General features: G+C 35.5%; 9 protein-coding genes, 1 long non-coding RNA gene and 1 other non-coding gene across 18 annotated transcripts; 8 read left to right on the top strand and 3 right to left on the bottom strand.

Annotated features, from left to right (window-relative positions):
* LOC104729222 (phosphatidylinositol/phosphatidylcholine transfer protein SFH6) lies at positions 316-3,512 on the top strand. 2 transcript variants are annotated; one of them, XM_010448143.2, is made up of 9 exons: positions 316-585; positions 885-1,729; positions 1,823-1,872; positions 1,959-2,058; positions 2,184-2,399; positions 2,492-2,627; positions 2,729-3,081; positions 3,176-3,250; positions 3,334-3,512. In XM_010448143.2, the coding sequence occupies exons 1-9, from the start codon at positions 552-554 to the stop codon at positions 3,367-3,369; spliced, it is 1,845 nt and encodes a 614-aa protein (XP_010446445.1). In that variant the 5' UTR covers positions 316-551; the 3' UTR covers positions 3,370-3,512. The 2 variants fall into 2 exon arrangements, with proteins under 2 accessions (XP_010446445.1, XP_010446446.1); XM_010448144.2 differs by having other exon boundaries at positions 3,337-3,512.
* On the bottom strand, positions 3,603-6,883 carry LOC104729223 (phosphatidylinositol/phosphatidylcholine transfer protein SFH2-like). 3 transcript variants are annotated; one of them, XM_010448146.2, is made up of 14 exons: positions 6,853-6,883; positions 6,348-6,404; positions 6,030-6,279; positions 5,852-5,951; positions 5,510-5,776; positions 5,336-5,413; positions 5,149-5,250; positions 4,987-5,036; positions 4,786-4,885; positions 4,582-4,671; positions 4,360-4,510; positions 3,941-4,290; positions 3,781-3,855; positions 3,603-3,692 (listed from the first exon to the last, which is right to left on the bottom strand). In XM_010448146.2, exons 2-14 carry the CDS (start codon positions 6,391-6,393, stop codon positions 3,678-3,680), a joined length of 1,674 nt encoding a protein of 557 aa, XP_010446448.1. In that variant the 5' UTR covers positions 6,394-6,404; positions 6,853-6,883; the 3' UTR covers positions 3,603-3,677. The 3 variants fall into 3 exon arrangements, with proteins under 3 accessions (XP_010446448.1, XP_010446449.1, XP_010446447.1); XM_010448147.2 differs by lacking the exon at positions 6,853-6,883 and adding an exon at positions 6,686-6,846 and having other exon boundaries at positions 4,360-4,507; XM_010448145.2 differs by lacking the exon at positions 6,853-6,883 and adding an exon at positions 6,686-6,846.
* Positions 7,286-8,509, bottom strand: LOC104729224. The gene has a single exon (XM_010448148.2). The coding sequence runs from the start codon at positions 8,308-8,310 to the stop codon at positions 7,519-7,521; it is 792 nt and encodes a 263-aa protein (XP_010446450.1). The 5' UTR covers positions 8,311-8,509; the 3' UTR covers positions 7,286-7,518.
* Positions 10,585-10,668, bottom strand: TRNAY-GUA. The gene is given in 2 exon segments: positions 10,585-10,620; positions 10,632-10,668. It is a non-coding gene; the product is annotated as a tRNA-Tyr (tRNA).
* LOC104729225 (putative F-box protein At4g38870) lies at positions 10,820-12,945 on the top strand. The gene is made up of 3 exons (XM_010448149.2): positions 10,820-10,979; positions 11,179-11,597; positions 11,785-12,945. Exons 2-3 carry the CDS (start codon positions 11,242-11,244, stop codon positions 12,836-12,838), a joined length of 1,410 nt encoding a protein of 469 aa, XP_010446451.1. The 5' UTR covers positions 10,820-10,979; positions 11,179-11,241; the 3' UTR covers positions 12,839-12,945.
* On the top strand, positions 13,927-14,373 carry LOC104733079 (putative B3 domain-containing protein At1g51970). The gene has a single exon (XM_010452691.1). The coding sequence runs from the start codon at positions 13,927-13,929 to the stop codon at positions 14,371-14,373; it is 447 nt and encodes a 148-aa protein (XP_010450993.1).
* LOC104733080 (B3 domain-containing protein At1g10455-like) lies at positions 15,903-16,334 on the top strand. Its single transcript, XM_010452692.1, has one exon. It carries the CDS (start codon positions 15,903-15,905, stop codon positions 16,332-16,334), a length of 432 nt encoding a protein of 143 aa, XP_010450994.1.
* LOC104729227 lies at positions 16,831-17,430 on the top strand. Its single transcript, XR_758236.1, has 2 exons — positions 16,831-16,942; positions 17,125-17,430. It is a non-coding gene; the product is annotated as an uncharacterized LOC104729227 (long non-coding RNA).
* On the top strand, positions 18,928-20,256 carry LOC104729228 (40S ribosomal protein S25-4). Its single transcript, XM_010448150.2, has 4 exons — positions 18,928-19,030; positions 19,128-19,202; positions 19,416-19,550; positions 19,974-20,256. The coding sequence occupies exons 1-4, from the start codon at positions 19,028-19,030 to the stop codon at positions 20,085-20,087; spliced, it is 327 nt and encodes a 108-aa protein (XP_010446452.1). The 5' UTR covers positions 18,928-19,027; the 3' UTR covers positions 20,088-20,256.
* Positions 21,671-25,377, top strand: LOC104729229 (glucose-1-phosphate adenylyltransferase large subunit 3, chloroplastic-like). 5 transcript variants are annotated; one of them, XM_010448152.2, is made up of 15 exons: positions 21,671-21,759; positions 22,361-22,590; positions 22,679-22,801; positions 22,916-23,086; positions 23,178-23,270; positions 23,365-23,448; positions 23,533-23,588; positions 23,695-23,788; positions 23,885-24,070; positions 24,149-24,229; positions 24,318-24,404; positions 24,501-24,605; positions 24,713-24,819; positions 24,909-24,969; positions 25,096-25,197. In XM_010448152.2, the coding sequence occupies exons 2-15, from the start codon at positions 22,372-22,374 to the stop codon at positions 25,195-25,197; spliced, it is 1,569 nt and encodes a 522-aa protein (XP_010446454.1). In that variant the 5' UTR covers positions 21,671-21,759; positions 22,361-22,371. The 5 variants fall into 5 exon arrangements, with proteins under 5 accessions (XP_010446454.1, XP_010446456.1, XP_010446457.1 ...); XM_010448154.2 differs by lacking the exon at positions 21,671-21,759 and adding an exon at positions 21,766-21,926; XM_010448155.2 differs by lacking the exon at positions 21,671-21,759 and adding an exon at positions 21,766-21,922.
* Positions 25,638-27,471, top strand: LOC104729231 (protein RER1A). Its single transcript, XM_010448156.2, has 4 exons — positions 25,638-25,773; positions 26,191-26,562; positions 26,823-27,003; positions 27,209-27,471. The coding sequence occupies exons 2-4, from the start codon at positions 26,210-26,212 to the stop codon at positions 27,254-27,256; spliced, it is 582 nt and encodes a 193-aa protein (XP_010446458.1). The 5' UTR covers positions 25,638-25,773; positions 26,191-26,209; the 3' UTR covers positions 27,257-27,471.

Below are 27,490 nucleotides of genomic sequence, written 5' to 3' on the forward strand. Positions count from 1 at the left end.
GATTCCTCCTTTTTTTTTTTATATTGGTTGACTTGTTGTTAGTTGTGTTTCTCATTGGAGTACTTGGTATATTTTGTCATTAATTTTTTTTTCATGGGAAAAAATAAAGAAATTGTTGAGTCAAATAAATATGTGGTATGAGAATGTGAAGGAAAAATTAGAGTGGGGTTCAAAATAGGAAAAGCGTGTAAATAATAAGGGTGGAGCGTCATTAAATAAGAAAGAAGTAAATAAAATATTTAGATATTTTTAATTTTGCCAACAACAAAATTAAATAAAAAAATCCAGAGTGAAATTTAATAAAAATATAAATAAAATATAGAGAGTTCCCATAGTTAGCTCCGAATTCTACTCCACCTTTTACTTCTGAAATTTTGTTCCTTTATCGTTAATTTTTTTTTTTTGCGAAATTTCAGGAGTGTTTCTGGTTAATGTGAGAAAGTTAGATTCTCAATAAACCAAACCAAAAACAAAAAGTGAGCGATTCGTATTTTTGGATTGATTTGAGCGATAGTTTTTTTTTTTTTTTTGCTTCATTCGCAATCTTAAAGATGTCAGGTCCGGTCGATCGATTCGCAAGGCCATGTAAGTATATCAGATCTGCTCTTTTCTCTTTGGATCCATCTTTATTTCTTTCAATGCGATATTTTTGCTGCTGCGGTTGAGTTTTCTAGGGTTTCACACTAAAGCATAAGGCCATCGTAGAGAAGAAAGATTTGATTTTTAAGTTTTATTCGAGTAATGAGATACCAAACTCTCTGCAATTTCGTTTTTTTCCTAGTGGGTTCTTAGGGTTGACAAGTTAGGTCATAATAGTTTCAGCTGTTTGTTGTTGTTCTTGAAAGCTTTTGGATTAGTAAAGAGGTTTTTTTTTTTGTATACAGGTTTTGAGGGAATTATGAGCAGTGATGAGAAAAAGGAAAGAAAGTCTGATTTTGAGAACTCAGAAGACGAGAGGAAAACAAGAATCGGATCTTTGAAAAAGAAAGCAATCAATGCATCCACAAAGTTCAAGCATTCTCTCAAGAAGAAGAGAAGAAAAAGCGATGTTCGAGTCAGTTCTGTCTCCATCGAGGATGTTCGTGATGTAGAGGAGCTTCAAGCGGTTGATGAGTTTAGACAAGCTTTGGTGATGGACGAGTTGCTTCCTCATAAACACGATGACTATCACATGATGTTGAGGTTCTTAAAAGCTAGAAAATTCGACATTGAGAAAGCAAAGCACATGTGGTCTGATATGATCCAGTGGAGGAAAGACTTTGGTACCGACACTATTATTCAGGATTTTCAGTTTGAAGAGATTGATGATGTTCTTAAATATTACCCGCATGGTTATCACAGTGTTGATAAAGAAGGCAGGCCTGTGTATATCGAGAGGCTAGGAAAAGTTGATCCTAACAAGCTGATGCAAGTTACAACGCTTGATCGATATATAAGATATCATGTTAAGGAATTCGAGAGGAGTTTTATGATTAAGTTTCCTGCCTGCACTATTGCTGCTAAAAAGTATATTGATTCTAGCACTACTATTTTGGACGTCCAAGGAGTGGGATTGAAGAACTTCACTAAGTCTGCTCGTGAGCTTATTACACGCTTGCAGAATATTGATGGAAACAATTATCCTGAGACACTCCACCAGATGTTTATCATCAATGCAGGGCCCGGGTTCCGTCTGCTTTGGAGCACTGTGAAGAGCTTTCTAGACCCCAAAACAACTTCTAAGATTCATGTATGTTTTATTACATTTTATGTTTTTTGGTATAGCTGCCTTCATTGAACTGCTCTTGGGATTCATTATGGACTGTTTCATCTTGTAATGTAGGTACTTGGATACAAGTATCAGAGTAAATTGCTCGAGGTTATCGAATCTAGGTATGTAGCCTGAACTCCTAATTCTTTGAGTTACTTGATTCTTCTGTGTTTTGCTTACATCAGTGATGTATCTTTTATTTGTTCAGCGAGTTGCCTGAATTCTTGGGAGGTGCTTGTACTTGCGCGGATCAGGGAGGTTGTATGCTTTCCGATAAAGGGCCTTGGAAAAATCCGGAAATTGTGAAAGTTAGTAATCATTTGTTTCTCTTTACACACCCAAACTTTCATATTATCTGTTTATATGATTTCTGTTTCTCTTTACACACCAAACTTTCATATTATCTGTTTATGTGATGGTACTGTTATTGCAGATGGTACTTCATGGGGGAGCTCACCGTGCGAAGCAGGTGGTGAAAGTTCTAAACAGCGAGGGGAAAGTCATTGCTTATGCAAAGCCGCCTTATCCATGGATAAAAGGAAGTGACACATCAACTGCAGAATCAGGTTCTGATGCTGAAGATATCGTTGTATCCCCAAAAGCAGTAAAGAGTTATTCCCATCTCCGCTTGACCCCTGTTCGTGAAGAGGTATACTATAAATTCACTTTCTCTGTCTTGTTTTTTCAATAGATTACTTGATGAATCCATGGTTTTGAATCGTCCTAGTGATTATTTTGCAGGCAAAAGTAGGTTCTGGTGAAACGAGTTTTGCCGGTAGTTTTGCAGGTTATGATGAGTATGTTCCAATGGTTGACAAAGCTGTTGACGCCACCTGGAAGGTTAAACCCGCCGCCACCAACAGGGTTCTATCAAAAGGTAACTTTTTTTATGCTCAAGTGAAAGAAAGTTTCTCTTTTGGCATCATACACTGGAAATGAAAAAAGATTTAAACTTTGGTCTTCTATCTCTTTCCGCAGGAGCTCGTATGCCTCCAAATGTCCCAAAGGATCATGAAAGCTTCAGTGCTCGTGTTCTAGTTATTTTCATGGCTTTTGTGATGGCGATTCTCACATTCTTCCGCTCAGTATCAGACCGTGTTATGACCAAGCAGCTTCCACCGCCAACAAGCGCATCGCAAATTGAAGGAAACGCTGCTACAGAGGAAGCTGATCTCCTCAATTCAGTACTGAAGAAGTTAACCGAACTTGAGGAGAAAGTTGGAGCGCTCCAGTCAAAGCCATCTGAGATGCCTTATGAGAAAGAGGAACTGCTTAACGCAGCTGTTTGCCGTGTAGACGCCCTTGAAGCCGAACTCATAGCTACTAAGAAGGTAACTGAATACTATGGTCAACAACTAAAACCCCACCAAAACTAGAACTGAGACGTTTCATGCTCTCTAAACTCTGTTTCTTTATTTGGAGCAGGCTCTTTATGAAGCTCTGATGAGACAAGAAGAATTACTCGCTTATATTGACCGTCAAGAGATTGCTCAGCACCAGGTCTGTTTTTCTTTTAACCGTTTAATGTCCAAAATCCAAAATTCAGTTATTGAATGACCCATCAATGTTGTTTTTGTTTCCAGAAGAAGAAGAAGAGGAAGCAAATGTTCTGTTTCTAGAAGAAGAAGCATCTCTGCATTCTCTCTCTCCCTTCTTAGGTTTGTACTTATTAAGAAGAGGAGCAAGTAAAACCATTGAAACAGAACAACTCTCATCTCATTTTCTGTTAAAAGCTAATTAGTTATTTTCTCTTTGATGATGACGAATGGGGTCTTTTAAGGTTTATATATTAACAAACCAATTATACAAAAAGAAAGAGGAGAAATAGAGAGTCCTTAAATACAAACAGAACAAGAGTTCGTCTTTATATGTTCTCCTGCATCCTCAAGGCTGAAGTTTCTGTTGGCACTCCCTCTGATGGAGTCTTTCAGAAACACGAGAACTGAAAAATGCAAAAACAATAGAAATCAATAGATAGTTTCTGCAAGCAATGAAAGCACTGAATCAGTTTTATAGGTGTTTCTTCTAACCTTCCTCTTCTTCTTCTTTTTCTTCTCGATGTAAGCCGTCATCTCATGTAGCCTCGTCATTGTCTCGTCCAGTGCCTAAATTTTATTTTTAAATAACAAAGCAATCAGAGAAACAGAGAAAACAGAGCAAGAGACTAGTGAGAGAGAATGAGAGCTTTACCTTCTTGGTTTCAGACAAGTGAAGCTCGAACTGGTCAACACGACGAAGTGAAGCATCTAGAACCCTATCCCTCTCCAGAGAAAACGCAGCCTGAGCTTCCAAGGATTTGCATTTCTCCTCGAGTTCCGTCATCTTCTTCAACATCGCCATATACTCCTGCCTCGACATAACCGTAACTCCGTCGTCCTGATACACGGAGCCGCCTTCACGGCTATACACATTCGCCTCGGTGAGCCTCCTTGGCATGTTCTTGGTTAGCCTCATCACTCCCACTATCCCCATTAGCAATGCCATAACGCTACCATATAAGTACCCTTTCCTCTCCAACGGATCCACAGCCGAGTTCACATCTGAATTTAGAGTTTCACGTAGTAAGAAACTTATACACAAGTCCCGGTTTCATTACCAAGAATACTAACCTTTAGGCTCGGGGACAGGGAGGTTGTTGTTAGCTTTGTGAAGCTTTGTAGGCCAATCAGCAGCATCCATAGTCTTGTCAATGAACCTCTTCTCCTTCTCTCCAGCAGATTCCTTGTAAGTCTCTTCTGCTTCGCAAGGTTCGCATTTCTTCTAAATGTCAAAAAGGGTTAGATTTTACTGAAAAGCAAAAAAAATTAAAGATCATTATTGCTGCTTCTTACCTTTGTTTGGTTCTTAGACTCTGAGATTGTCTTTTCCTCGATATCTGACAAGCTACTCCGCAGGCATCTACCTTCACCGTTCTGAACCAACTGTTTTTTATACATATAGTTTACATATGAATCAGAAGTTATCTTGTAGTAATATTTAAAAGATTCATTCATCTGTGTTTCTAATAAAGGATCTGCATAAGGTAGAGAACCAACCTTGAAGATCTCAGGGTCGTTCCATGGACCTTTGTCTGAACGCATACATCCGCCTTTATCTGCGCAGGTGCACTTACCACCCAAGAACTCAGGCAGTTCACTAAACAAACAATGAGAAGAGAGTGAGTTTTAGACAACATATTTGAAGATAAAGCAACAGTTTCAAGTTACACATCTAATAATGAGTAATGAAGTTCTCACTTGGCGTCAATGATTTCAAGCAGTTTGCTTTGGTATTTGTTGCCAAGAACCTGTCATTAATGAACAAAAGAAGAGTAGTTTGTTTACTAACTAATCAAGATGCAGATGAAGAAAAACAAAGTGAAGTTTAGATCTTTTAAGTGGGAAAAGGGAATGCTTTACGTGAATCTTTGCTGTAGTCTTTGGGTCAAGAAAAGATTTCACTGTGCTCCATACAAATCTAAACCCATAACCAGCATTGATGATGAACATACGGTTCAGCGTCTACAATGAAAGAGATCATGGTTCCGTGTCAAAACCACATTATCAATCAACCCAAGGAAGAAGAAAAAACAGAACTGAACCTAACCTCAGGGTAGTTATCGTTATCGATTTTCTGAATACTCTGAAGAAGATCTTTTGCAGCTTTGTTGAAGTTATTTAGCCCCTGCAAATGTAAAACACACAGAGATCCATTAGTCCAAGATGATACCCACCTACCAGAGAATCAATGAGTAAAAACTAGCTTATATGAATGACATACCACGCCTTGAACATCCAAGATCGTTGTGCTCTGATCAATGTGTCTTTTAGCAGCGATGGAACAAGCCGGGAATTTGACGTTGAATGTTTTCTCAAACTCTTTCACATGGTACTTGACGTACCTATCGACTGTGGTCACTTTCATCAGCTTTGTAGCATCGACTTGGCCTAGCCTCTCTATGTAGATAGGTCTTCCTTCCTTGTCAACACCATGATATCCTTGTGGATAATACTGAACCACTTCGTCTATTTCTTTGAATTCAAAGTCCTTTAACAAGAAACAGAGAAACTTTAGAGACAAAACGGAGAGTCAAAGAAAAGTGAGAGAGCCTTTAAATGTCACCTCCATGATCGTGTCTGCACCATATTCTTTCCTCCAGTTAAGCATATCAGCCCACATTTGCTTCGCCTTTTCGATATCAAACTTTCTTGCCCTCAAGAACCTGAGATATTTCAATTAGTTAGAGCAACAGAACAGAGAAGAAACCAAACCAGAGAAAGAGAGAGAGGAACGGCCTAACCTAAGCATCATATGATGATCATCGTGTTTAGAGGGAAGTAGTTCATCCAAGATAAGAGCTTGACGGAAAGCATCAACCGCTTGCAACTCCTCTGTGTCGATCTCATCAACGATTGAGACACACGTCACGCGGCTATGCCTTCGACCTTTCTTGGTCATTGAGTGCTTAAACTTGTTCGTAGCATTTATTGCCTTCTTCTTGAGGGAGACAAGCTTTGTTAATCTCTTTTCATCGTCTGAGATCTCAACATCTGCAAAAGAATCTTGCTCTTTCAGAAATTATTTGGATTTCAGATTGAAAAAAAAATTCTCAGCTCACCTATTTTATTATGCCGATCCACATGAGCAACCATTGTATCCGCCATGATTTAAGTTCCTATTGAATCACACAAATCAAACGAATAAAAAACTCTGTTCTTCTTCCTTGTCTAACAATCAATCATTGAACATAAAAAAAAAAGAATCCCAAAGAAACCAAACACGTTAGTACGTTACATTCATCCCCAAACATTACGATAAACAAATCCTTTAAAGCGTATGAGAAAATTAACATAAACTAAATGAGACCCTAAAGATTCAATTCAATAAGCGAGAGATTCAAAGGGTTTAGGTGATAGAGAGGATATGAGATTTTAATTCTTCAAGATTTTGTTTTACCTGTAGATTAAAAAAAAAACAACAACAACACTAAGGGGAGAGAAGAAGGAAGATAGATCTATATAACTCTCCCTCTCTCACACACCCAAATTGAGAACGGCTCCCAAATTTACAAACGCCAAAAATCTCAGACAACAAATCTAGAGAGAGCATTGACAAGGTTTTACCTTTTCTTTGAATTCTTTTATTAAGTTTTAGCGTTTTCAATTTTTGTTCAACAGAATTTTAGCTATCATCTTATATTAGAAAAACCATTTTTGTAAATAATTATTAAGGAAACGTTATTTTATTATTTTCTCTAAATCTTATCTGGTCTTATTAATATGCAAATTGAGTAAATAAAACAAATTTATTGTTAGAATTATTTATTTCAACAAAAAAAAAATTGGTGTCATAAAAGGATTTTTGTATAAAAAAAATATCTAAAAATTATATAGATTTTTTTTTTTTTGGTAAAAGGTTAATTTTATAAATTATATAGATTTACTTCTAATATGGAAGAAAATAAGTAATTTTCTAGAGTTTTTGTAGAAACATATCATCATGCATGGATCATCATTTGTTTGAATAATAGTAACGGATCAGTATTCTTCCAAAATGAATATTTGAAGATCACAACACCAACAAGTGGTGTAAAAACATATGTAATTCAAATATTACAGAAGTACCAAAAATTATACAAAGAAATAAACAGAGGAAAAAAAAAAGATAAACAAATATTTATGCAATAACAAACACTTAAATATATACGTGAATGCTATTTCGCATAAACCACTGTTTTTTTTTTTTTTTGGCTTATTTTTTTGTATTTTTAAATCTAAATTATACAAAACCTAATCATCATTTTGATTCCTTCTCTGCCTTGCAATGAAAGACTCGATCTTGTATCGGAGTTCATCATCGGAATCAACTCTTTCAGAAGATACATCCGTCTCCGATCTCTTCAACCTTCCACAAGAACTCTTCTCCAAACCCTTCAGATTCTCTGACTGGCTTCGTTGGTAACTCTGACTTCGTCTCTTCTCAGTCAAATTCTGTTTCTCCATCTCCACAGTTATGTCCTCATGCTCAACTACGACGCTCTGTTTCTCTCTGTTCACTGAGATGATCTGTTTTGTCAACTTCTCAGGTTTGCTCTGTTTTACTCCCTTCTCAAAAACGATGATCTGTTTCGTCTTCTTCTCAGATTTGCTCTGTTTCTCTTCGTTCTCGGTGATGCTCTGTTTAGCCTTGTTCTCTGCTTCACTCTGTATTTCTCTGACCTCTGCTCGTGAGATTCCTCCGTCTCTCCTTGAGCTCTCCCGAACAAACTCCTCGTAAAGATCGTTTCTTTTGCACTTGTGATCAAGTTCTTGGTTCAAGAGAAGACCGGATTTAGCGATCAGAGCGATGACTATCGCGTTTCCTACAGCGAACGCAAGGCTGCGGTTTGCGAGTATAACCGCTGCTACACCAGAGTCCTGAAACGTGATAACGAGCTCATAACAGAGCTTAGCTACTGTGACCATAACCACGATTATCTCCATCGCCCGGAAAAACAGATCAAAGAGTATCTGAACACGAGACTTCTTCGCAAGCCTCTTCATCTTTCTTGGTTTAGTTTTCTGAGTACTAAACGAATCCATTTGCGTGGTGAAGAAGAAGAAAAAACCCTTAGAGAAAGAAGAAACAGAGGTTTTGAGCTGTTCTTTCTTCAGATCTCTATTAGGGTAAGAGACCAATTGGGGTTATATTCATGAAAAGAAACTGAGAAATCTAAAGAGATGATGAGAATATGTTTTTCCCTTTGTTCTCTCTTTTGCTTTATTTCTTGAGAGAATTTAGCTTTGATGTAAGTAAGTATTTATACAACTGAGTCGTTGAGTGCGCTTGGTACGGTTACTTTCGTTTTCTGAAGCAATAAAAATAAAAATGTCTAATGGAATTAAACAAAACAAACACAGTAAATTTTATGTGTTAACGCGTTTTGGCATTCTTCAAATGTTAAACGTGGTAAAAATATTTGACTTTAAATTTACACAACTTCATAAGAAAAAAAATTCTATGTGATTCTAATTTGATGGACTAAAGTCTAATTATTTATTTGATGAGAACTAATATTTTTACAAAATTTAGTGTTTTCAGTATCAGTATTTTAAACAGAAATTATAATATACTATAATGTTATTTGAAAAAAATATTATAAGGTAGTTAATTACGAGGGGTAAGAAAAAAAGAGAAAAAAACACTCGAGAGTTTATTTTAACTAAAAATGTGGTATTGTACCAACCGAACAAGTTGTAGCGCATGTTAACATAAGAAAAAACATACTATTAAATTTGATATAAGATACTATTGAATTATTGATCATGGAAAGTATGCAGCTCCTAAAGATTTTGTTAGTTAGTCTTTGTATCAAATATATTATAATTACTCTGTTTATTATATTTGTTATATGATTAAAGTGGCTTTATTAGTATAAGTGGTCTTACTGAAAATTAAATAATTTTAAACGTTCATATGATTGGATTAAATGGACACTAAGAAAAACTCTAGAAGAAGATTAAGAAAATGTTAATAACGAAATTCATTTATAACTGGAAGACCACCATTATATACAAAAATCTTCTCTGTATTAGTTTGCTGTCTATTATAGAATCATAGTTCAAGTAAAAGGCTGTAGTATATATTATACATGTATCCTTCTTTTACCAAAAAAAATGTATTTTCGTTGCAAGCAATTTTTGTTTAGTAGTATCCAAATACAGTTTCTCATAATCAGTAGTCACTATGTTAGCCGTTTTAAAGAAGATGAAAAAAGCATCCTCGCACTATATTCATCACTTTGTCCACTTGTAATTATTTTATTCGGTAAAGCAGTTGCCTTGATTTTGACATCTCCTTTTTTTTTGTATAATAAATTAATATGTGTTTGTCCAAAACAAATTAATAAATTAATATGTGAAAATCATTTGCAGCACCTATTTATTGTTTTGTATAATAACTTTATTGTAAACAAAATTTAGGACTTAAATTATTGTTAACAAAAATTTAGGAAAATGATTAAATGAGAAAAAATAAAGATATAAAAATTCAATTACTTCTTCACTAAGAGATGGAGAAATGGATTGTAGGTCAACAACTCTTTGTGTCAACAACTCTTTGTATTTCTTTAGTGTCTTGTCTCTTTCTAACCAAAAGCATATGTATAGAGTAGAGCTGGTCTCATGATTATTAAAAGAAAAAAATCATTATTGGATACACTTTAACAAAAGCCTCACTTCTTTTTTCTTTAAAAAGTTGAAATGAAGAATCATTCATTATTGGTGTAGCATAACATCCACAAGTGAAACGTGTCTTTGTATTTTTGATCGTAACTTGCCTTATAATGACGCCGTATTCAGAAACAAAAACAAAATTTGATCACTTATTAGTGCAAAGATTCGTTTTCTCTCAGAATGTTTGATTTCAGTTTCGATTCTACGTTGTACTTGTAGGTTGTAACTTGTAGTCTGGTCTCTCTATCTCATGCAATGCAATAAAACATATAATAACTATCCAATTCTTTAATATAAAATATAGTTAGTATTATTTTTGTTTGTTTTTTTCTACTTTAGATTTCACATTTTGCCTCTCTGGTCCTAGTCTCTTTTTCTTTCTTTTTTGGTGAAAGCGAAGAGAGAAGGAATCTAAACCTTGTAAGTTTTATTTACTGTCAAACATGAAAAAGCCTTCTACTACTTTTAATTTAGATTTTTGAACAAAGTCTAACCTCATGGATTCGTACAGTACAAAATTTGTGTTTATTTGAATCAAATAACTTATAGGCACAATCAATGTACTGTAGCAAAAAGTAGCGAACAAATCGTCGCTACATGCGGCTTCTAAAAAATATAATAAATGTATAATATGAAAAAAATTCCGACCTGCCGGAATCGAACCAGCGACCTAAAGATTACAGCAACTACTACAGTCTTCCGCTCTACCAACTGAGCTAAGGTCGGATTGATAAACCTCTTACTGATTAAAATATATATAATTTATGCTATAACTGGGCCCTAATGGGCTCGGTGAGATTGGTGGGCCTCTCAGAATTTCACCTGATCAAATTAAGGAAAGCGAACCGGTATTGTATGTAGCCGTATCGCTCTACTCTCTACTAGTCAGTCTCTCTCTCTACACACTGTAACTGTAGTCTCTATCTACTAGTGCTACCACTCTACCAGCCCTGATCGAAGACATCTTTCTTTCAGAGAGTGGAGAGTTAGACCCAAAAGAGTCTACTGACCATTGTTTGTGCAGTGCAGAGATCCAGGTACTTACTTACTTGCATTTGCTCCAGTTACTTGCATTCTTTCTCTGAAAGCTTGGTTTTGGATTTTTTTTTTGTTGATAAACGAAACTCTGCTGCTGCAATTCTCATAACTTTAGAAATCTTTTTTTGCGAATCATTAAAATAGCAAAGCTTGAATTTTTAACACTCTGTTCATCATCTTCTTCTTCTTCTTCTTCAGATTTTATTAGGTTTTACACAAAGCTTGAATTTTTACTAAGCTAGCTGCTGGATCCAGAGAAGAATGAGTAGTGATACAGAGGAGGATTTATTGGACTTGTGTTTGGGTTTATCGTACTCATCTTCGATTCCAGAACAAAAACAGCTCGAAGATGATCCAATTCCAAACCCTAATCTAGGTTGTACTAGGCAATTTTTTCCCCAATCCCCACAACAACAAATCGAAATTGGGGAAACAAGTTGGCGTAGTAGGACTAAGAAGATTGCTGCCGTTGGAGATGATGATGACATTGCAAAGTCTTATACGCTTCCTCATGAGCTCGAGATGGCCATAGCTCAATGGTTTCCAGTTAAAACCTTATTGCGATCCCTCAGCGTATCGAAGCTCTGGAGGTCTACAATCCTCAGTAAAGATTTCAGGTATTAATTAAATCCCATATATATATATATTACTCTAATATACATTAATTATAATATTCTCTTTAATTATGTCTTTATGGTTTGTGCTTATATATATATATATATATATATATATATAAGTTGTATCATTTCATTAAACAATAATAATAATAATAAATACAATCCTTAACATAAACATTCATATCAGGGATGCATATCTAACCTCTTCTTTGACTCGACCACAACACAAGCAAGGTCTTCTCTTCACTTTCATTTGCAGAGACAACTGTTTTGTCTTCTCTGCCCCTGCCCCTGATTATTATGATGATGAAGCATCCTCATCCTCATTCTCTTCTTCTTCCGTAGTCGCCACTTACAACATGACACACCAGTCTATATCCCGAGTCACCATTTCTCCTTCCGTCCACGGTCTGATTTGCTACGGACCAGCTTCTGGACTCTTCATCTACAATCCTTCCACTAGAAGATCGATTGTCTTGCCTAGTATCAACTCAGAGTATAAGAGACTAAACCACTACATAGGCTTTGATCCCGTTGACAGCTGTTATAAAGTGTTGTGCGTGACAATGGGAAGACCTCAGGTTGGAAACAACTTTGCTTTAGCCGAGGAGCTAGGGGTTTTGACGATCGGATATGGTGAGCAATCATGGAGGATGCTTGAGGACGTTCCTCCCCATTCTCCTACATGTGATGAGATGTGCATCGATGGTGTTCTGTTTTTTGGAGCTTTTACTGGCGCTCATCTAAATGAACCTGCAATCATGAGTTTTGATGTTCGGTCTGAAAAGTTTCGTCTTATCAGTGGACCTGACACCACCGCCGGTGGTAACTACTTTCTTACTTCCTCTTCTTCAAAGCTAACATCCTACAAGGGAAAGCTTGCTGTCCTTCTCTTTGAAGATCAGGTTGTTCGTAAGGTTGCTTTGTGGGTTTTAGAAGATGCTGTGAATGAGGAATGGTCATATAAGACTTTTGATTTGCCTAGTTTACTTGGGTGGACAACAGATTTTGAACTTCAACTGTTCAGCGCCACCAACGCTGGTGAGGTTATTTTGGCACCACTCTTTGTACGTGCATCCACATATCGTGTTCTCTTCTATGATCCAAACAAAGATAGCTTCAGAAAAATTGAGATTGAAGGAATCACAGACCGTGAGGTTTCACACAAGGTTGATGGTTGGTGGTATTGTCGTGCAGTCTCTGTCTTCCCTGGTCAAGTTGACACTCTTATGTTTCTGTAATGTGATAGTTTTACTAGTAGTTTGTTTCTGTAACCTCAATGTTTCTAACTTGGATTAAAGGTTACTGGTATTATCTATTCCCAATGTATTTAACTTGTTTCATCACAGTCTTTTTCTCCTATATCTTAAGAGCTTGTCGTCGTGTATGAAGTTCGTTCCTATTTGAACTTGCGAGGATCATAACTGAATCAGATAATCAGATAAAATCCTCCGCTTGTATAGCTATATATGATGGGATGAATCAAAGAGAGGAGATGACATCTCGCTACAGAGGCTCAATGGATCATGATGGTATCTTTCTCTCTCTTCACATTTCTCTGCAATTCAATACTGGCGACTTGAATCCTGGAAGAATAAAATCTCTGGACATAAGTTTAATAAATCTCAAGTGAGTCAAGTCCCAGTCTCTTGGGTACAAAATGAGAGTCAAAGCAAAACTAATACTAATAAAAGAAAAACTTAAAAATATAATTTGGGTTTTGCTTACATGGGCCGTCAACCGATTGTCAGAATGAAAATGGAAAAAAGAAGAAAAATGTAAAAACTTGGAAAGGATTATATCACTCTTCCTGAAAGAACCAAAAGAGAAGAGAAAAAAAAAACCTGTAAAATGTAAATGTTCTTTATGTAAAATGTAAATACTGAATATATGAAACAAGAACAATATTTAGAATGATAAAATATGTAAATATCATACATTATTCTTGTTAATCAAAAAGAAAAAGAATTTGTACTTAAAAAAATATGTAAATGGTCACATAATTTACCACTAAAAATATGAAACAAGAACAATATTTAGAATTAAAAATATGTTAATCATACATTATTATTTTTAATCGAAATGTAAACTTTCACAAAAAAAAAAATGTTGATAACGCCGTTTTGGACTTTTGGTTAAACAAGAAATGCAAATCTAACTAAAATATAAACTCCACCAAAGGAATAGTTTTGAGGAATTGTAAGTAATGGAAAAGGAAAATTGTGTTCACGTATAACTATAAATAAACATGTAGAGGTGATTAGCGTTCTCTACCCCCTCAAACTTGCTTTTTAATCTTTCATCTTTTCCACACCCCTAAAATTATACTATGGCTAATCTCGAGCTGACTTTAAGCCAACCTGACTCATGGACCATAACGAAGACTCTTGGAGAAAACGATCTTGGCTTTCAGTTTCTTCTGCCGAAGAGAGATATGGAGGATTACATTATTACTGAGTTGAAAACTGATTCAGTCAATCCTATAAGTGCAAGCGATATTTTGGACGGGCATGTTCTTTTGAGGTTACTTGACGTGGATACTGGTGTAGGTTACCTCATGCGACTAACACAAACTCGTGTGCAAAATATGCCTGGTAGTTACTATTTCAGAAACATGTGGGGAGATCTCAAGAGAGATAGAGATCTCAGGATAGGGGATGTGATTGGAATCAGTTGGGATAAGTGGAATCACCAGTTCCTTTTTCACGTCATATATGTTGCGCCCCGGCAGCAGCAACAGCAACAACAGCAACAGCAATACCAGCAGCAGTATTAACGAGTTTTTTAAGAAATATTTTGTGTTTTCGTATTCTAGACTACCATAGAGCTTTTTCGTTATTCTGTTTTATTTATGTGAGGTTTTTTAATTATTGCAATAATTGTTCGTTTTATTATTATGAGTTATGACTTAATAAAATTATTTATGTTTTGTTTATCGTTCAGAGTTATTTATTTTCTGATTTATGTATGGCTAATGAGTATGATACATGGGTCCTTTTAGAAGACGGTCTTCTGAAGACCCTATAAAAAAAATAAGTCCACCGTATGAATTTGCTCAGAGGTTAAGATATATAATGTGATGTACTTTATTATGGGGCCTAATTAATAATAGTATTGGTAATTTGTGCTGTACTCTTAATATTGACAATACAGAGTAAGCTTAAGAGTACAGAGAGTTAGCTTCTTCTTATTATTATTATGTTTTGGTAATTTGTTTATATATATATATATATATATATATTAATATTGAACTCTTGAGTTCGAAGTAAATCATCTATATTTGACTATCTTTTGTTAAAGAGCTATATATCCGATTTTTGTTTTGAATCCGAGTTGTGATAGATGACGGCTGCGCTAATCTCAAAAAAAAAAAAATTATTGTTAACAAGAACTGTGATAAAAATGAACATAGGATTGAAAGTAGCGGAGGCTAATTAAGATATGCCAAAGGTACAGTCAAACGTGGTCGGGGAAGCAACGCGGAAAGGATAGTCTATCCTCGTAACTCGTTGATCAATGCTACATGTGTGTTTTAAAGGATTGCATTTAGACATAAGTTTATATCTCAAGTCCCAATCTTTGGGTTATTGGGTACAAAATGAGAGTCGTCAAAGCATGGCTTTAGGTTTAGGGAAACAAAACTAAACACACACAAAAAAAAACGTTAAAATATGAAGGGACCCAAATATAAATTGGTTTTGCTTAAATGGGCCAAATATATGTATTTGACGCCGTAAGCCGATTGTCCGAATGAAAATGGAAAAAAGAAGAAACATGTAAAACTTGGAAAAGATTATTATATAGCTCTTTATATTGTAAAATGTAAATGTTCTTAATGTAAAATGTAAATACCTAAATATGAAACAAGAAAATATTTAGAATCATAAATATATAAAACACACATTATTCTTGTCAAACAAAAAGGCAAAAAAAAAAAAAATTGTACTTAAAAATATTTAAATGGTCACATAATTTACCACTAAAAATATGAAACAAGAACAATATTTAGAATAAAAAATATGTAAATCATACATTATTATTTTCAACCAAAATGTTCACTTTTACAAAAAAATTACCAAAAAAATGTTTATGACGCCGTTTGGACTTTTGGTTAAACAAGAAATGCAAATCTAACTAAAATATCGACTCCACCAAAAGGAATAGTTTTGAGGAATTGTAAGTAATGGAAAAGGAAAATTGTACATTCACGTAAAACTATAAAAATAAACATGTTAAGGTGATTAGCTCTCTACCTCTCAAACTTTATTTTTAGTGTTTCATCTTCCAAATCTCCAAATTTATACTATGGCTAATCTCGATCTCGAGCTGAGTTTAAGGCAATATGTACCATGGACCATAAAGAAGACACTTCAAGAACGCGACCTTGAATTTCCGTTTCTTATACCGAAGACAGATATGGTAGATTACATACTTCCCGAGTTGGAAAGTGATCCATTCAAGCCTATAAAAGCAAGTGATATGTTGAACGGGAATGTCCGTTTAAAAGTACTTGACTTGGATACTGATGTGACTTACCCCATGGGACTATCACAACTTCGTGTAGACAATATGCCGGGTAATTACTATTTGAGAGACTATTGGGCACAACTCATGCAAGATAGACAACTCCAGGAAGGAGATGTGATTGGACTCTATTGGGATAGGTCGAATCACCAGTTCTGTTTTAGCGTCATAAGTCTTGTGCAGCCTCGTCGTAGCCGTGCTCGTGACTCGTGATGAGTAACAATTTTTTATATATATATTTTTTTTTAATATGTGTTTTTCGTATTTTAAAAATCATCATCAAAGCCGATTCATAACCAATTCCACGAGTCAACACGACTTAGTCGAACTCTGGTAGAGGTGTTGTTTTATTTATTTCGTAAGTTTTTTTTAATGATTACAATAATTGTTGGTTGCATATTGGATATTATTATTTATGAGTTAATTATGACTTAAGAAAATAAATTAATAGAGTTATTTATTTATGTGTGTGTGTGCAACTTATTAACACCTTTTACTTGGAAATTAATAGGTGTTACACGCATAGTTTTTCTTCTAAAGTCATACAATTTAAGATTTTATTTTATATTCCGTAACGTGATTTCGTTAATCTAAACCAATAAATTAATCATCACCCCCATATGAATCTCTCCGTAATTGTCTCTTAATTAATCTAAGTAGCAAATTCACTCTCCATCTCCAACTCTATAAAAAGCCCTAGTGTGTAACCATGTTAAATCACACAAACACCAAACATAAGAACAAAGAGGAAAGAAAAATGACAAAGTCATTCACTCTCGTTGCTCTCCTGTGCATCTGCTTCCTTCTCCATTCTCCAACTGGTCAGTGACACAACATATATTTTAACTTTACATAATAGCTAGCATCATATATATATATATATGTCGATATGATTACTGTTTTAATCAAGATAACGTAAACCTTTTTTTTTTTTTTTTAAAAGATAACGTACATAAACATGAAACAATATTGTTAACTAGAAATGTGATAAATATGAACATAGGATTGAAAGTAGCGGAGGCTAAAATATGCCAAAGGTACAGTCAAACGTGGTCAGGGAGGTGCACGCTGACGAGCCACTGCGACCGCCAATGTATCAAATGGGAAGACGCTCGCCATGGAGCATGCCATCAGGACAAACGTGGCCGCGCTTGTTTCTGTTATTTCAACTGCAAGAATTAAGCGTTATGATGAGAGCGGTTTAAACCCCGTTTGTGAAACTCTCTAGCTATTTTGCATTGTCTCTGAGCAGGCTTTCGTTTTGTTTTGTTGTTTCGTCGAAATAATAAAGTTCTGGATCTATCATCTATGATGTAGCGCAGCCGTCATCTATCACACAACTCGGATTCAAATTTAAGAGTTTCAGATTCTAAACGAACAAAATAATCAATATATAACTAAATTATTATGTCAACAAATCAAAAGTATGTATATTCACTAATCATAATTTGGACATACCATCAATTCAGATAAAAAGGGATACCATCAATTCATAAAAGTCTTAACCGTCGTACGTATGTCGTAAAAATTTCATTTTAAATATTAGATATATAGTACTTTTATGAAGTAATCGTACAATAATTGTTTACTTTAAATTTCATTTTAAAACATCTTTTACTGCAAGAACGTTTACTTTAAATTCTTTATTTGCTAGATTCATAACTAATAATTGTTTACACAGGGATTTCATCCGTTAGCTAGTATCAAGATTTTAATCCTAGCTAGATTCCTAGTAATTAAAACGAAAAATGGTCATGAAAATACAATATTTTTTGCTGAATTTGATAACCTTTTTGAACTGTATATTTCGTGTTACATCTTTAAAATTAATCTAATGCCGATGTGAATTTTGAGACTCAACTATTTAATTAGTCTTGTTCTTTCGAATAAGTGGAATGCTATGCTATAGGCTTCAGCACAATTTGAAAAGAACCAATTAGTCAAGTGATGGTGTTCGACCCTAGCTAAGACTCCCATAATAGTTAAGTCAAATTAAAAAAATCAAGCTAGCTGACTACAGACTATATAAATACCCTTATATAAGTGGCTTGATAACTGCCAGCTATATGGTATATTTTTCATGAGTATTGCTGCTAAGTAACTTTAAACTAACCAATTAAGACCAATGGATGATCACCAAGAGGTTGGACCACAAAACAAATGCATAGTATATTTGGTTTCTTGATTAATCAATTGACGTACGGTACATGATAATTAAGAAGGTAAACACTCCATGTGAAAACTTAAGTACTTGGTGCGTAATAAATTTGAAGAAAATCACTTGTGATTTGACTAGCAACATACAACGGATCATGCGGGATTTTGTTAACGTTTAGAATTTGGAAGTGGACCTTTTAAGGATCATTGGATAAGATCATTTGTATAAATTAATGAGAAGAGAAAAATCGTAGGAACATGTACATGTCCTTCAAAATATAAGCAATATATTTTGAAACGTGCATGCCCTTCATACTAAGCAATAGTATATGTCATCATATAGTTTGCTAGCTCAGTTGCAATGTTCCAGCATTGTTATCAAATTTTTTTTTTTGGGTATAAAAGTATCATTACATATCTAAGTACATAATTACTATTTTACTAATGGTAAATATATATATATATATATATATAAATCAAAAAGAAAATTTGAAAGAACAAATAAAACTGAAGGAAAGACAAACCCTCAACAACTGAAATTGAAGTCAGAAATGCAATCGAAACTTTAATGGGCTTCAGTAACGTTATATGGGCTGTACATTATAGTGGCCCAGGAAACATTAACCTCAAAACTTGGGAAACCCTAATATAAGAGCTAACCCTAGTCTTTCACTCCCTCGGCCTCATCTTTCATCAAACTATTCGCCGTTCGCTCCTCCCTCGCCGTCGAAGTCGAAGCCGAAGTCATCATGGTACATCTTTCTTCTCTGCTCTTCTATCTCTCCATCCGTCTCCGTAATTTCTCTTTTCTTTTGTCTGAATCGTTGTTTTTCGTTTCGCTGGTTACAGGCGCCGAAGAAGGATAAGGTTCCGCCGCCGTCATCGAAGCCGGCGAAATCCGGAGGTGGAAAGCAGAAGAAGAAGGTTCGTTTCTTCACAAGCGATTTATCTATTATATGAATAGAATTTTTAGGTTTTATTGGAATGTACAAAGATCTGATTTCGGAGTTTGTCCTGTTTATGTGAACTGTGATGTTTTGAAATGATTTAAGCCTGCCTAGATTTGTTTTGCAATGGATATATTGTTGTTGGTGCTTACAACGTTGATCTGTTTTGATGGTAATGAAAAAATAACAGAAGTGGAGCAAGGGAAAGCAAAAGGAGAAGGTGAACAACATGGTGTTGTTTGATCAAGCTACTTATGACAAGCTTCTCACTGAAGCTCCCAAGTTCAAGCACATCACCCCTTCCATCCTCTCTGACCGTCTGAGGGTATATACATACTTCTTACTTGTTGTTGATTCATTTTACATTTTCGTATCTTAAATTCATAGTTCTTATCTCTTTCTAGTTTATTTAATGTTACATATAAGTATCCGGAATCTGTTAGTTAAGTAGTGAATATATGTTGAGTGTGGTATAATATGTTATACTCTTGAGTCTAGATAAGTTCTTTGTTTCAAGCAATTTTATAGGAATCTACACTGTATGATGTTGGCTGTTCACGAAGCATGAGATGGTTCTTCGTTTCCTCATAGTTTTTATATATTTTGTAGGACTGCTATCTAAGTTCATATTTATGTAGTAATAGTTGTCGATCTTGAGCTTGTCTAGAAACATATTTTTCTGTTGTCTCTTCGTTTTTGGTTCTGTCTTTCAAAAGAATAATGTTGTGTACCGCGTTGAACAATACAGATAAATGGGTCTCTTGCAAGGAGGGCCATTAGGGAGCTAATGGCTAAAGGTTTGATCAGGATGGTCGCTGCTCACTCGAGCCAGCAGATCTACACTCGTGCCACCAACACCTAAGATGTTTGGTTCTTGATCCGGCTTGGTCGTCATTTGTTTTTCTTACCTCCTGTTTGTTTGATTCGTCAGAAACTCATTAGAATCTTTGTTTCGTACTCCGTTTTTGAGATACATGGCTATTTAAAACCGCATTGAGACTTCTAAAATTCAGTTGACCCCATGATCCATACGTTTGAAATTTTTCGTCATACAATTTGGTAGTGGACCGGTTCTGGTTTGGTTATGCGATAAACAATTGAGACCGTAGTTTTATTATTTAGATTGGAAATTAATTTGAAAGATCTTTTATAGTCAAACTAGTGTGTATCAAGGAGAAACCATGTAATAAAATAAATGTCAATGTCAACATGGATATCATAAAAGGATAGCTCCCATGTGATAACTAGTGTTTCACTGTTCTTATGTTTGTTTTCTAACCAAAGTGTTGTAGTGTTTATAGTTTTGCTAATTGGACATACACTTTGACTTGGTGTAGATTTATCCATACGTGATGGGTCCTTCTATGTCGTCTTCTCCCCCGTTAATCAAATGGGGCAGCTTTTCAATTTATTTGGCTATAGCTAATCTTATCAAAACTTTCCTGTAATGCTTAAAATTTACAATTTGCAAAACATGGCCGTTGATCACATGAAACTTCCCTTTAGACATTTATTGCATCATCTCTTAAGCATAGCCGTTGGAATATATTTTACTGTTTTTCTTTTTTGTTTAATTAACCGCTGATGATTATATTAGACACTGTAATTCAAATAAATATACAGTATCACGATATTTTGCAACCAAATTATAATTTGTGACTGACTAATTGTATATTTAGTCTCTAGCTTCGAGGCATGTGTTACGACGTGTACGGACTATATTAGCTAGCACTAGGCCTGGGCACTAATACCCGTTACCCGTACTCGACCCGTTATTCGGCTCGTATCCGTCCCAAAAAAAGGGTACCCGTAGCTTTAGGGTCGAGTAAAGGGTATTATATTTATATTACCCGTGAGTAAGGGACGAGTATAGGGTATTAGTTTAGTTTTCAATACCCGTCCCGTTACTCGGCCCTTTACCCGTTTTGCTACCCGACCCGTAAATACCCGTTAATATTTTGTATTATTATTATTATTTATTATTAATTTATAGAGTTAGAGTTAAAACCTAAGTTCAACTTAACCTAACTGAATTAATATATTATTTTTATTTTCAAAATTCGTAATTTTATAATTTTGGAATTATATATTGCATAAATTTATGAATTTTTCATTTTTTGGATTTCAAAAGATAAAATTATTATTGCGATTATTAACATTTTTCTATCGGGTACTCGTTTTCCGGGTAATAATAAAGGGTCGGAATGAGTAAAGGGTCAACTATTTTTTACCGGGTACCCGTTTCTCCGGGTATCCGTTATTTAAGGGTCGAGTATGAGTAAATTTTTTCTGTTACCCGTTAGAGTCGGGACGAGTAAAGGATCGAAGAAAATTCAAGGGTACCCGTCCCGTGCCCAGCACTAGCTAGCACACCTCTATGCTGGGCCAATAAGGGTGAAAACGGGCCTGGGTCCACATGCAAGCAGACAAAAGATATCGACGTGTCCTAGTGGCAATAGTATGGGGGAGAAACCAGAGTCGTCCGTTTTGGTTCAGTGACGGTCCTTGTCAGACAGACACCTCTGGCTTTGTTGGTAAAATTTCATATGATCTCTTCTGATATTCTAGTATTTTATAATTTACGAGTTTGATTGAAATCCTCCTTCGATTTCAAACGACATTAACCAAAACCAGTATACGAGCGAGCTAGAAGGACTCCACTTCTCGGTGACTTCTCTCATTTATTCGATCCTCTCTGTGTGTGTGTGTTCTTTTAGCTTCTAAGCATTTGAAAGTTTTATTTTCTTCAGCTTCCGTTCTCTTCGAATCTTAAATTTCACTGTCATTCGATGATCTGAAAAATCTTAGTATTGATTAGGAAGTATTGAACTTTTCTATCTGGTTCAAACTCATTTATGATCCAATACTTCTTCGTTTCATGTTTATAAATGAGAATCTTTTCCCTTTCTATTTATTTTTTGGTAACTCTCTTCCTTTTTTTCTATGATTTTGAAAGATATGTTACCTGCGTAAAGTTTTTATTCCATTGATTTCTTGAAGATACAGTATATCTTGGTAACTTACTAGAGTTAGAGGTTTTGTCTTGATTCCATCAATTTCTGAGAGGCTCCTTCACATATATGTATCATCTAGTTATACTAAGGAGCTTTACGATTCTGTTCTGTCTTTTTCCAGCTTAAAAAAGTATGGATTCTTGTTGCAACTTTGGCTTGGGGACAAACACTGTCTTGGCCAAAGAAGACAGTTTCAAGAATGTAGAGAACAATTTTTGGGGTGAGAAGATCAAAGGAAGCCTCTTGAAACCTTTTTCTTCTGATTTGTGTTCCAAGAAGTTCAGAAATCGAAAACTGAGGTCCGGTGTTGCTTACGCCATTGCTACTTCAAACAATGCTAAAGAGGCTTTGGTAGGTTAAATGATCAGGAGTTATCAAAACAAAACTTATTTCCAAGGAACTTGTTTTAGTGATTTGGATTCATGTTTTTGTTTATCAGAAAGTACAGTCTTCTATGTTTGAGAGAAAAAGAGCAGATCCAAAGAATGTGGCTGCAATTATTCTAGGAGGAGGCGATGGAGCTAAACTCTTCCCTCTTACCAAGCGAGCAGCGACACCGGCTGTGAGTGATTCTTGATCGAAACGGTTTTGAGAAAGATGATGTTTGTTGTGTAAAGAGGAAGTCTTTATGTTTTCTGATTCTTGAAACACTACTACTGTTTAACAATATTTGTAGGTTCCTGTGGGTGGATGCTATAGGATGATCGATATCCCAATGAGTAATTGCATTAACAGTTGCATAAACAAGATTTTTGTGCTGACTCAGTTTAACTCGGCTTCCCTCAATCGCCATTTGGCTCGTACTTATTTTGGCAATGGCATAAACTTTGGAGATGGTTTTGTTGAGGTACATATAACAATATGGTTTCTTTCAAAAACTTCTCAGTTCTCTGGATTCGATGAAACAAAAAAAAAATTGCAAAATCTTATTGAAACAGGTTCTGGCTGCTACACAAACTCCTGGTGAAGCTGGGAAAAAGTGGTTTCAAGGAACAGCAGATGCTGTTAGAAAATTTCTATGGGTGTTTGAGGTATGAATAACTTATGATCATTTCACTAAATTTATCAGCGGTTCCTTTATGATTCTTGAACATGGTCTGAATCTGCTGATGCTTGTTATTATAGGATGCTAAGAACAGGAACATTGAGAATATTATCATCTTGTCTGGAGATCATTTATATAGAATGAATTACATGGACTTTGTTCAGGTACTATAATAATAAACACAGTCCTCCTCTTAGTAGTTTCAAGCTAGTTTAACTAAATAACTCTTAACACTATGAATTGGACAGTACCATGTCGATAGTAAAGCGGATATTACTCTTTCATGCGCGCCAGTAGATGAGAGGTTAGTTTCTTTTAGCACTATATATGATGTGCGCCTTTGTATGATCTTGGTTTTAAGTTCTTAACCATTTTAACTTGATTATAAATCCGGTTTTTGTAAATTTCAGCCGTGCATCGGATTATGGACTAGTGATTATTGATCGAACCGGGCGTGTAGTCAATTTCTCTGAGAAACCAACTGGCATCGATCTCAAATCAATGGTACACTAGTTTACTTCACTTAAACTTAATAGTTACAAATTTGTTGATAAAACAAATGTTTCCCTGTTGTTTTTAACGGTTATAATGTGAATGCAGCAAACCGATACAACTATGCTTGGACTATCTCATCAAGAAGCTGCAGAATCTCCATACATTGCATCAATGGGAGTTTATTGCTTCAAAACCGAAGCTTTACTAAACCTTCTGACATGGCGGTATCCGAGTTCCAATGACTTTGGATCTGAAATCATTCCTGCTGCTATAAGAGATCACAATGTTCAAGTAAAAAAACTTGCTCTTTGATATAAAAGAATCTCATGAGTTTTATCGCAAATGATAGAGTCAAATTGTCTTCTTTAGGGATACATCTACAGAGACTATTGGGAAGATATTGGAACTATAAAGAGTTTCTATGAAGCTAATCTTGCACTTGTCGAGGAGGTTAGTGTGATAAAATACTCAAAAACGTTTCTAACTTTTGGTTTTATCTTTATATCCAATCTCCTACTATTGTTCTTGATTTATGCAGCATCCCAAGTTTGAGTTTTACGATCAGAATACGCCTTTCTACACTTCTCCTCGGTTTTTACCACCCACCAAAACCGAGAAATGCCGCGTAAAACATCTGTCTCTCTCTACGTCCAAATCCTCTTCTAAATCTCGACTCTTAATACACTAACTTGTATATGAATCCACTTGATGCTTTTTGCAGATTGTGAATTCGATAATCTCACACGGATGTTTCTTGGGAGAATGCAGCGTCCAACGTTCCATCATTGGTGAAAGGTCACGTCTTGAGTATGGTGTTGAGCTTCAGGTACTGTGAATCCCCCTCGATCAAAATAGGACCGAGCTCTAAGGACACACTCTATTATATTGTGTTGAAAAAAAACTGAGTCTGGTTTTTTGTATCTTCTTTTGCAGGATACTCTAATGCTAGGAGCTGATAGTTACCAAACCGAATCTGAGATAGCGTCTCTGCTCGCCGAAGGAAATGTGCCAATTGGCATTGGCCGAGATACAAAGATCAGGTAACAAAACCTTTAAAGAAAAACCTCAAAATATAAATGATCTCAGTTTTGATTCATAAACCCTGATGTTATCTTTGATTACATTGAAGGAAATGCATTATTGACAAGAACGCAAAGATTGGGAAAAACGTGATGATATTGAACAAAGATGTATGTTTTTCTTCCTTCACCATTCTTGATTCTTTTGATGTGTTTTTCTCTCTTTAAGATCAAGAAGACTCTTTTGAGAGACTCAACATTCGTAACGTTAATGGTTTGAATTGTATTGTATTCCAGGATGTTAAAGAAGCTGATAGGCCAGAGGAAGGTTTCTACATTCGATCTGGGATCACTGTGGTTGTGGAAAAGGCCACCATTAAAGACGGAACTGTCATATGAATGATTGAAACAATCTCAAGACCGGCGTGTAGTGTGAAAAAAAAGAAAGACACTTTTGTGATTTTGTCATGTAAATTAGTAAAAGATCGATCTTATAGAGGCAAAAGAAAGAAAGTTTAAACTTTATAAGAGTGATCGTTATATATCAGAAATAAATAAAGCTATCTATCTTCTTCCTTTGTTGTCTGTCTCTGTCAATCAGTAAAGCTATCTAACTATATGGTAAATTGGTAATTTCTTAGTCAAGGGTTTAAATTAACTTTGACAAAATAATTGGGGCTAAATCGAAATTTAGTTACTCTTGTCGGTGATTTTTGCGTACATCTTAAAGGGTTAAAATTAATATAGACAAAAGTTAGGGGTCAGATCAAATATAATAGATTATATTACCGGTGTATTGATTTATAAATATATTAAAAAAGAAACGACGAGGAAAAGGNAAAAAAAAAAAAAAAAAAAAAAACGCAGATCAATTTCCTTCTTCATCTTCTTTCTTATTAATTTTGGTGTTGCGTCTTCCGTCAGATCTGCTCCTCTTTTGGGTCACACCACCAGCATCATTACTCTCCCTCTTCCGTAAGTACTTCGATCCTTTGATTTCTCGGAAGTTCCTAATCAATGATCTGAGAATCTTTCCCTGTTTAGATCGTCGTTTTCAGCGATTTGAGTTTTTTCAGATCTGATTTTAGCATTTCTTCAGCTAGTTAACGGAATCATTTCAGTCGGTTTTGATTATCCTGGTGATATCGATTTAGCTGATAAACAGTTGTTGTTCTACATGTTTTTGTTATATTTTAGCTTCAGATTACGTTTCCTAGGTTTAAGTTTTCTTTTCCCCACTCTTGAGTTTGTTTTGGTTGTGTTTAGAGACGATTTCGTGTAGATCTTCGTTTCGTAGGGTCTTTCTCAGTAAATTGATTTCATTGTGCTTTGTTTCTGTGATGTTGAAAGATTTCAACTGTTTTGTTTTGTTTTGTTTTGTTGATCCTCTAGGTTTTAAATATCACATAAGATGGATGAAAGCGGAGGTGACAGTGGTTCAGTGGCAACGCCTGTTCAACAGCGAGCACATGAGGCTTGGAGGATTTATCAACACTATCTTGACAAGACTACTCCTCATGCAACTTACAGGTGGATTGGAACTCTCGTAGTCGCTCTTATCTACTGTCTCAGGGTTTACTACATTCAGGGTTTCTACATCATTGCCTATGGTCTTGGTATCTACCTTTTGAATCTGCTTATCGGCTTCTTGTCCCCTCTTGTTGATCCTGAGGCCGGTGGTGTCTCTGATGGCCCTACTCTCCCTACCCGAGGTTCTGATGAGTTCAAGCCTTTTATTCGCCGGCTCCCCGAGTTCAAATTCTGGTATTTCCATTGTCGACTTGTCTTAAATGCAATTTACATTCTTTGCCCATTTTAGTATTTTCTATGTTTGAGGCTCTCACAACTGATCATGGTAGATCTAGAAATACTTATATATGAGCTCGTAAGCTTTCTAGTCTCAATACATGTTGCATTCTATACAGTTACAAACATCAGAATCTCTGTGGTGGGTGGTATTCTTGTATTTTGTTTACTTACGTAGCTCATGAAGGTTAGCTACCTGCTTGTATTTGTGGTCTCAGGTACTCCATGACAAAGGCTTTCTGCATAGCTTTCCTCATGACATTCTTCTCGGTGTTTGATGTTCCCGTGTTTTGGCCGATTCTGCTGTGCTATTGGGTCGTTCTCTTTGTGCTCACCATGAGACGCCAGATCGCCCACATGATCAAATACAAGTACATCCCTTTCAGCTTAGGCAAACAGGTAAAAAGAAACTTTCAATTGAATGAATTGCAAATTGCAAATTATTTCCTCCATTTGTTACATTTTGCATCTGAAATTTTTATGGCTACTTCAACTTATCCCACATTCATATGCAAGAAATATTGGTATAGGCTTTGAGATAATATGCTACTTCCAAAAAAGTCGCTGTTTTTGTTTTGGTAATAATTGTTGGTTTGTTTGGCAGAAATATGGTGGACGGAGCAGCGGCAGCAGCGGCTCACGTGCGGATTGATCTGACCAGTTTGCTGACCATTAGCCACCTTTTGTCTTCGCAAAAAAGAAAAGAAAATTGTTGTGAACATCGTTTTGGACTATTTTACATTGACAAAACTATGCAGCTATAAGGAAGAATTAGAGGCAGGAAAAAAAAACAGGATGGGAATTAAATTTGTTCGTGTTAGTTTATCCATATGGGTACTATATAATTATAATTTGTTGCTTTACTAATTAGGCCCCAAACTGGAAT

Source organism: Camelina sativa, chromosome 12 (assembly GCF_000633955.1).
Source record: "Camelina sativa cultivar DH55 chromosome 12, Cs, whole genome shotgun sequence".
NCBI lineage: Eukaryota > Viridiplantae > Streptophyta > Magnoliopsida > Brassicales > Brassicaceae > Camelina > Camelina sativa.

What these genes read in the sequence shown, in the direction of transcription:
- LOC104729222 (XM_010448143.2), top strand. Translation starts at nt 552, where the DNA reads ATGTCAGGTCCGGTCGATCGATTCGCAAGGCCAT. An exon ending in AAAATCCGGAAATTGTGAAA is followed by an intron (nt 2,059 to 2,183) that starts GTTAGTAATCAT and finishes CTGTTATTGCAG; the next exon opens with ATGGTACTTCATGGGGGAGC. An exon ending in CAACAGGGTTCTATCAAAAG is followed by an intron (nt 2,628 to 2,728) that starts GTAACTTTTTTT and finishes CTCTTTCCGCAG; the next exon opens with GAGCTCGTATGCCTCCAAAT.
- LOC104729223 (XM_010448146.2), bottom strand. Translation starts at nt 6,393, where the DNA reads ATGGCGGATACAATGGTTGCTCATGTGGATCGGCATAATAAAATAG. An exon ending in ACGACCCTGAGATCTTCAAG is followed by an intron (nt 4,672 to 4,785) that starts GTTGGTTCTCTA and finishes TATAAAAAACAG; the next exon opens with TTGGTTCAGAACGGTGAAGG. An exon ending in CCCTGTCCCCGAGCCTAAAG is followed by an intron (nt 4,291 to 4,359) that starts GTTAGTATTCTT and finishes CTCTAAATTCAG; the next exon opens with ATGTGAACTCGGCTGTGGAT.
- LOC104729224 (XM_010448148.2), bottom strand. Translation starts at nt 8,310, where the DNA reads ATGGATTCGTTTAGTACTCAGAAAACTAAACCAAGAAAGATGAAGAGG.
- LOC104729225 (XM_010448149.2), top strand. Translation starts at nt 11,242, where the DNA reads ATGAGTAGTGATACAGAGGAGGATTTATTGGACTTGTGTTTGGGTTTA. An exon ending in ATCCTCAGTAAAGATTTCAG is followed by an intron (nt 11,598 to 11,784) that starts GTATTAATTAAA and finishes CATTCATATCAG; the next exon opens with GGATGCATATCTAACCTCTT.
- LOC104733079 (XM_010452691.1), top strand. Translation starts at nt 13,927, where the DNA reads ATGGCTAATCTCGAGCTGACTTTAAGCCAACCTGACTCATGGACCATA.
- LOC104733080 (XM_010452692.1), top strand. Translation starts at nt 15,903, where the DNA reads ATGGCTAATCTCGATCTCGAGCTGAGTTTAAGGCAATATGTACCATGG.
- LOC104729228 (XM_010448150.2), top strand. An exon ending in GTGGAAAGCAGAAGAAGAAG is followed by an intron (nt 19,203 to 19,415) that starts GTTCGTTTCTTC and finishes AAAAAATAACAG; the next exon opens with AAGTGGAGCAAGGGAAAGCA. An exon ending in TCCTCTCTGACCGTCTGAGG is followed by an intron (nt 19,551 to 19,973) that starts GTATATACATAC and finishes TGAACAATACAG; the next exon opens with ATAAATGGGTCTCTTGCAAG.
- LOC104729229 (XM_010448152.2), top strand. Translation starts at nt 22,372, where the DNA reads ATGGATTCTTGTTGCAACTTTGGCTTGGGGACAAACACTGTCTTGGCC. An exon ending in TTGGAGATGGTTTTGTTGAG is followed by an intron (nt 23,087 to 23,177) that starts GTACATATAACA and finishes TTATTGAAACAG; the next exon opens with GTTCTGGCTGCTACACAAAC. An exon ending in ATCTTGCACTTGTCGAGGAG is followed by an intron (nt 24,230 to 24,317) that starts GTTAGTGTGATA and finishes TGATTTATGCAG; the next exon opens with CATCCCAAGTTTGAGTTTTA.
- LOC104729231 (XM_010448156.2), top strand. Translation starts at nt 26,210, where the DNA reads ATGGATGAAAGCGGAGGTGACAGTGGTTCAGTGGCAACGCCTGTTCAA. An exon ending in CTCCCCGAGTTCAAATTCTG is followed by an intron (nt 26,563 to 26,822) that starts GTATTTCCATTG and finishes TTGTGGTCTCAG; the next exon opens with GTACTCCATGACAAAGGCTT. An exon ending in CTTTCAGCTTAGGCAAACAG is followed by an intron (nt 27,004 to 27,208) that starts GTAAAAAGAAAC and finishes TTTGTTTGGCAG; the next exon opens with AAATATGGTGGACGGAGCAG.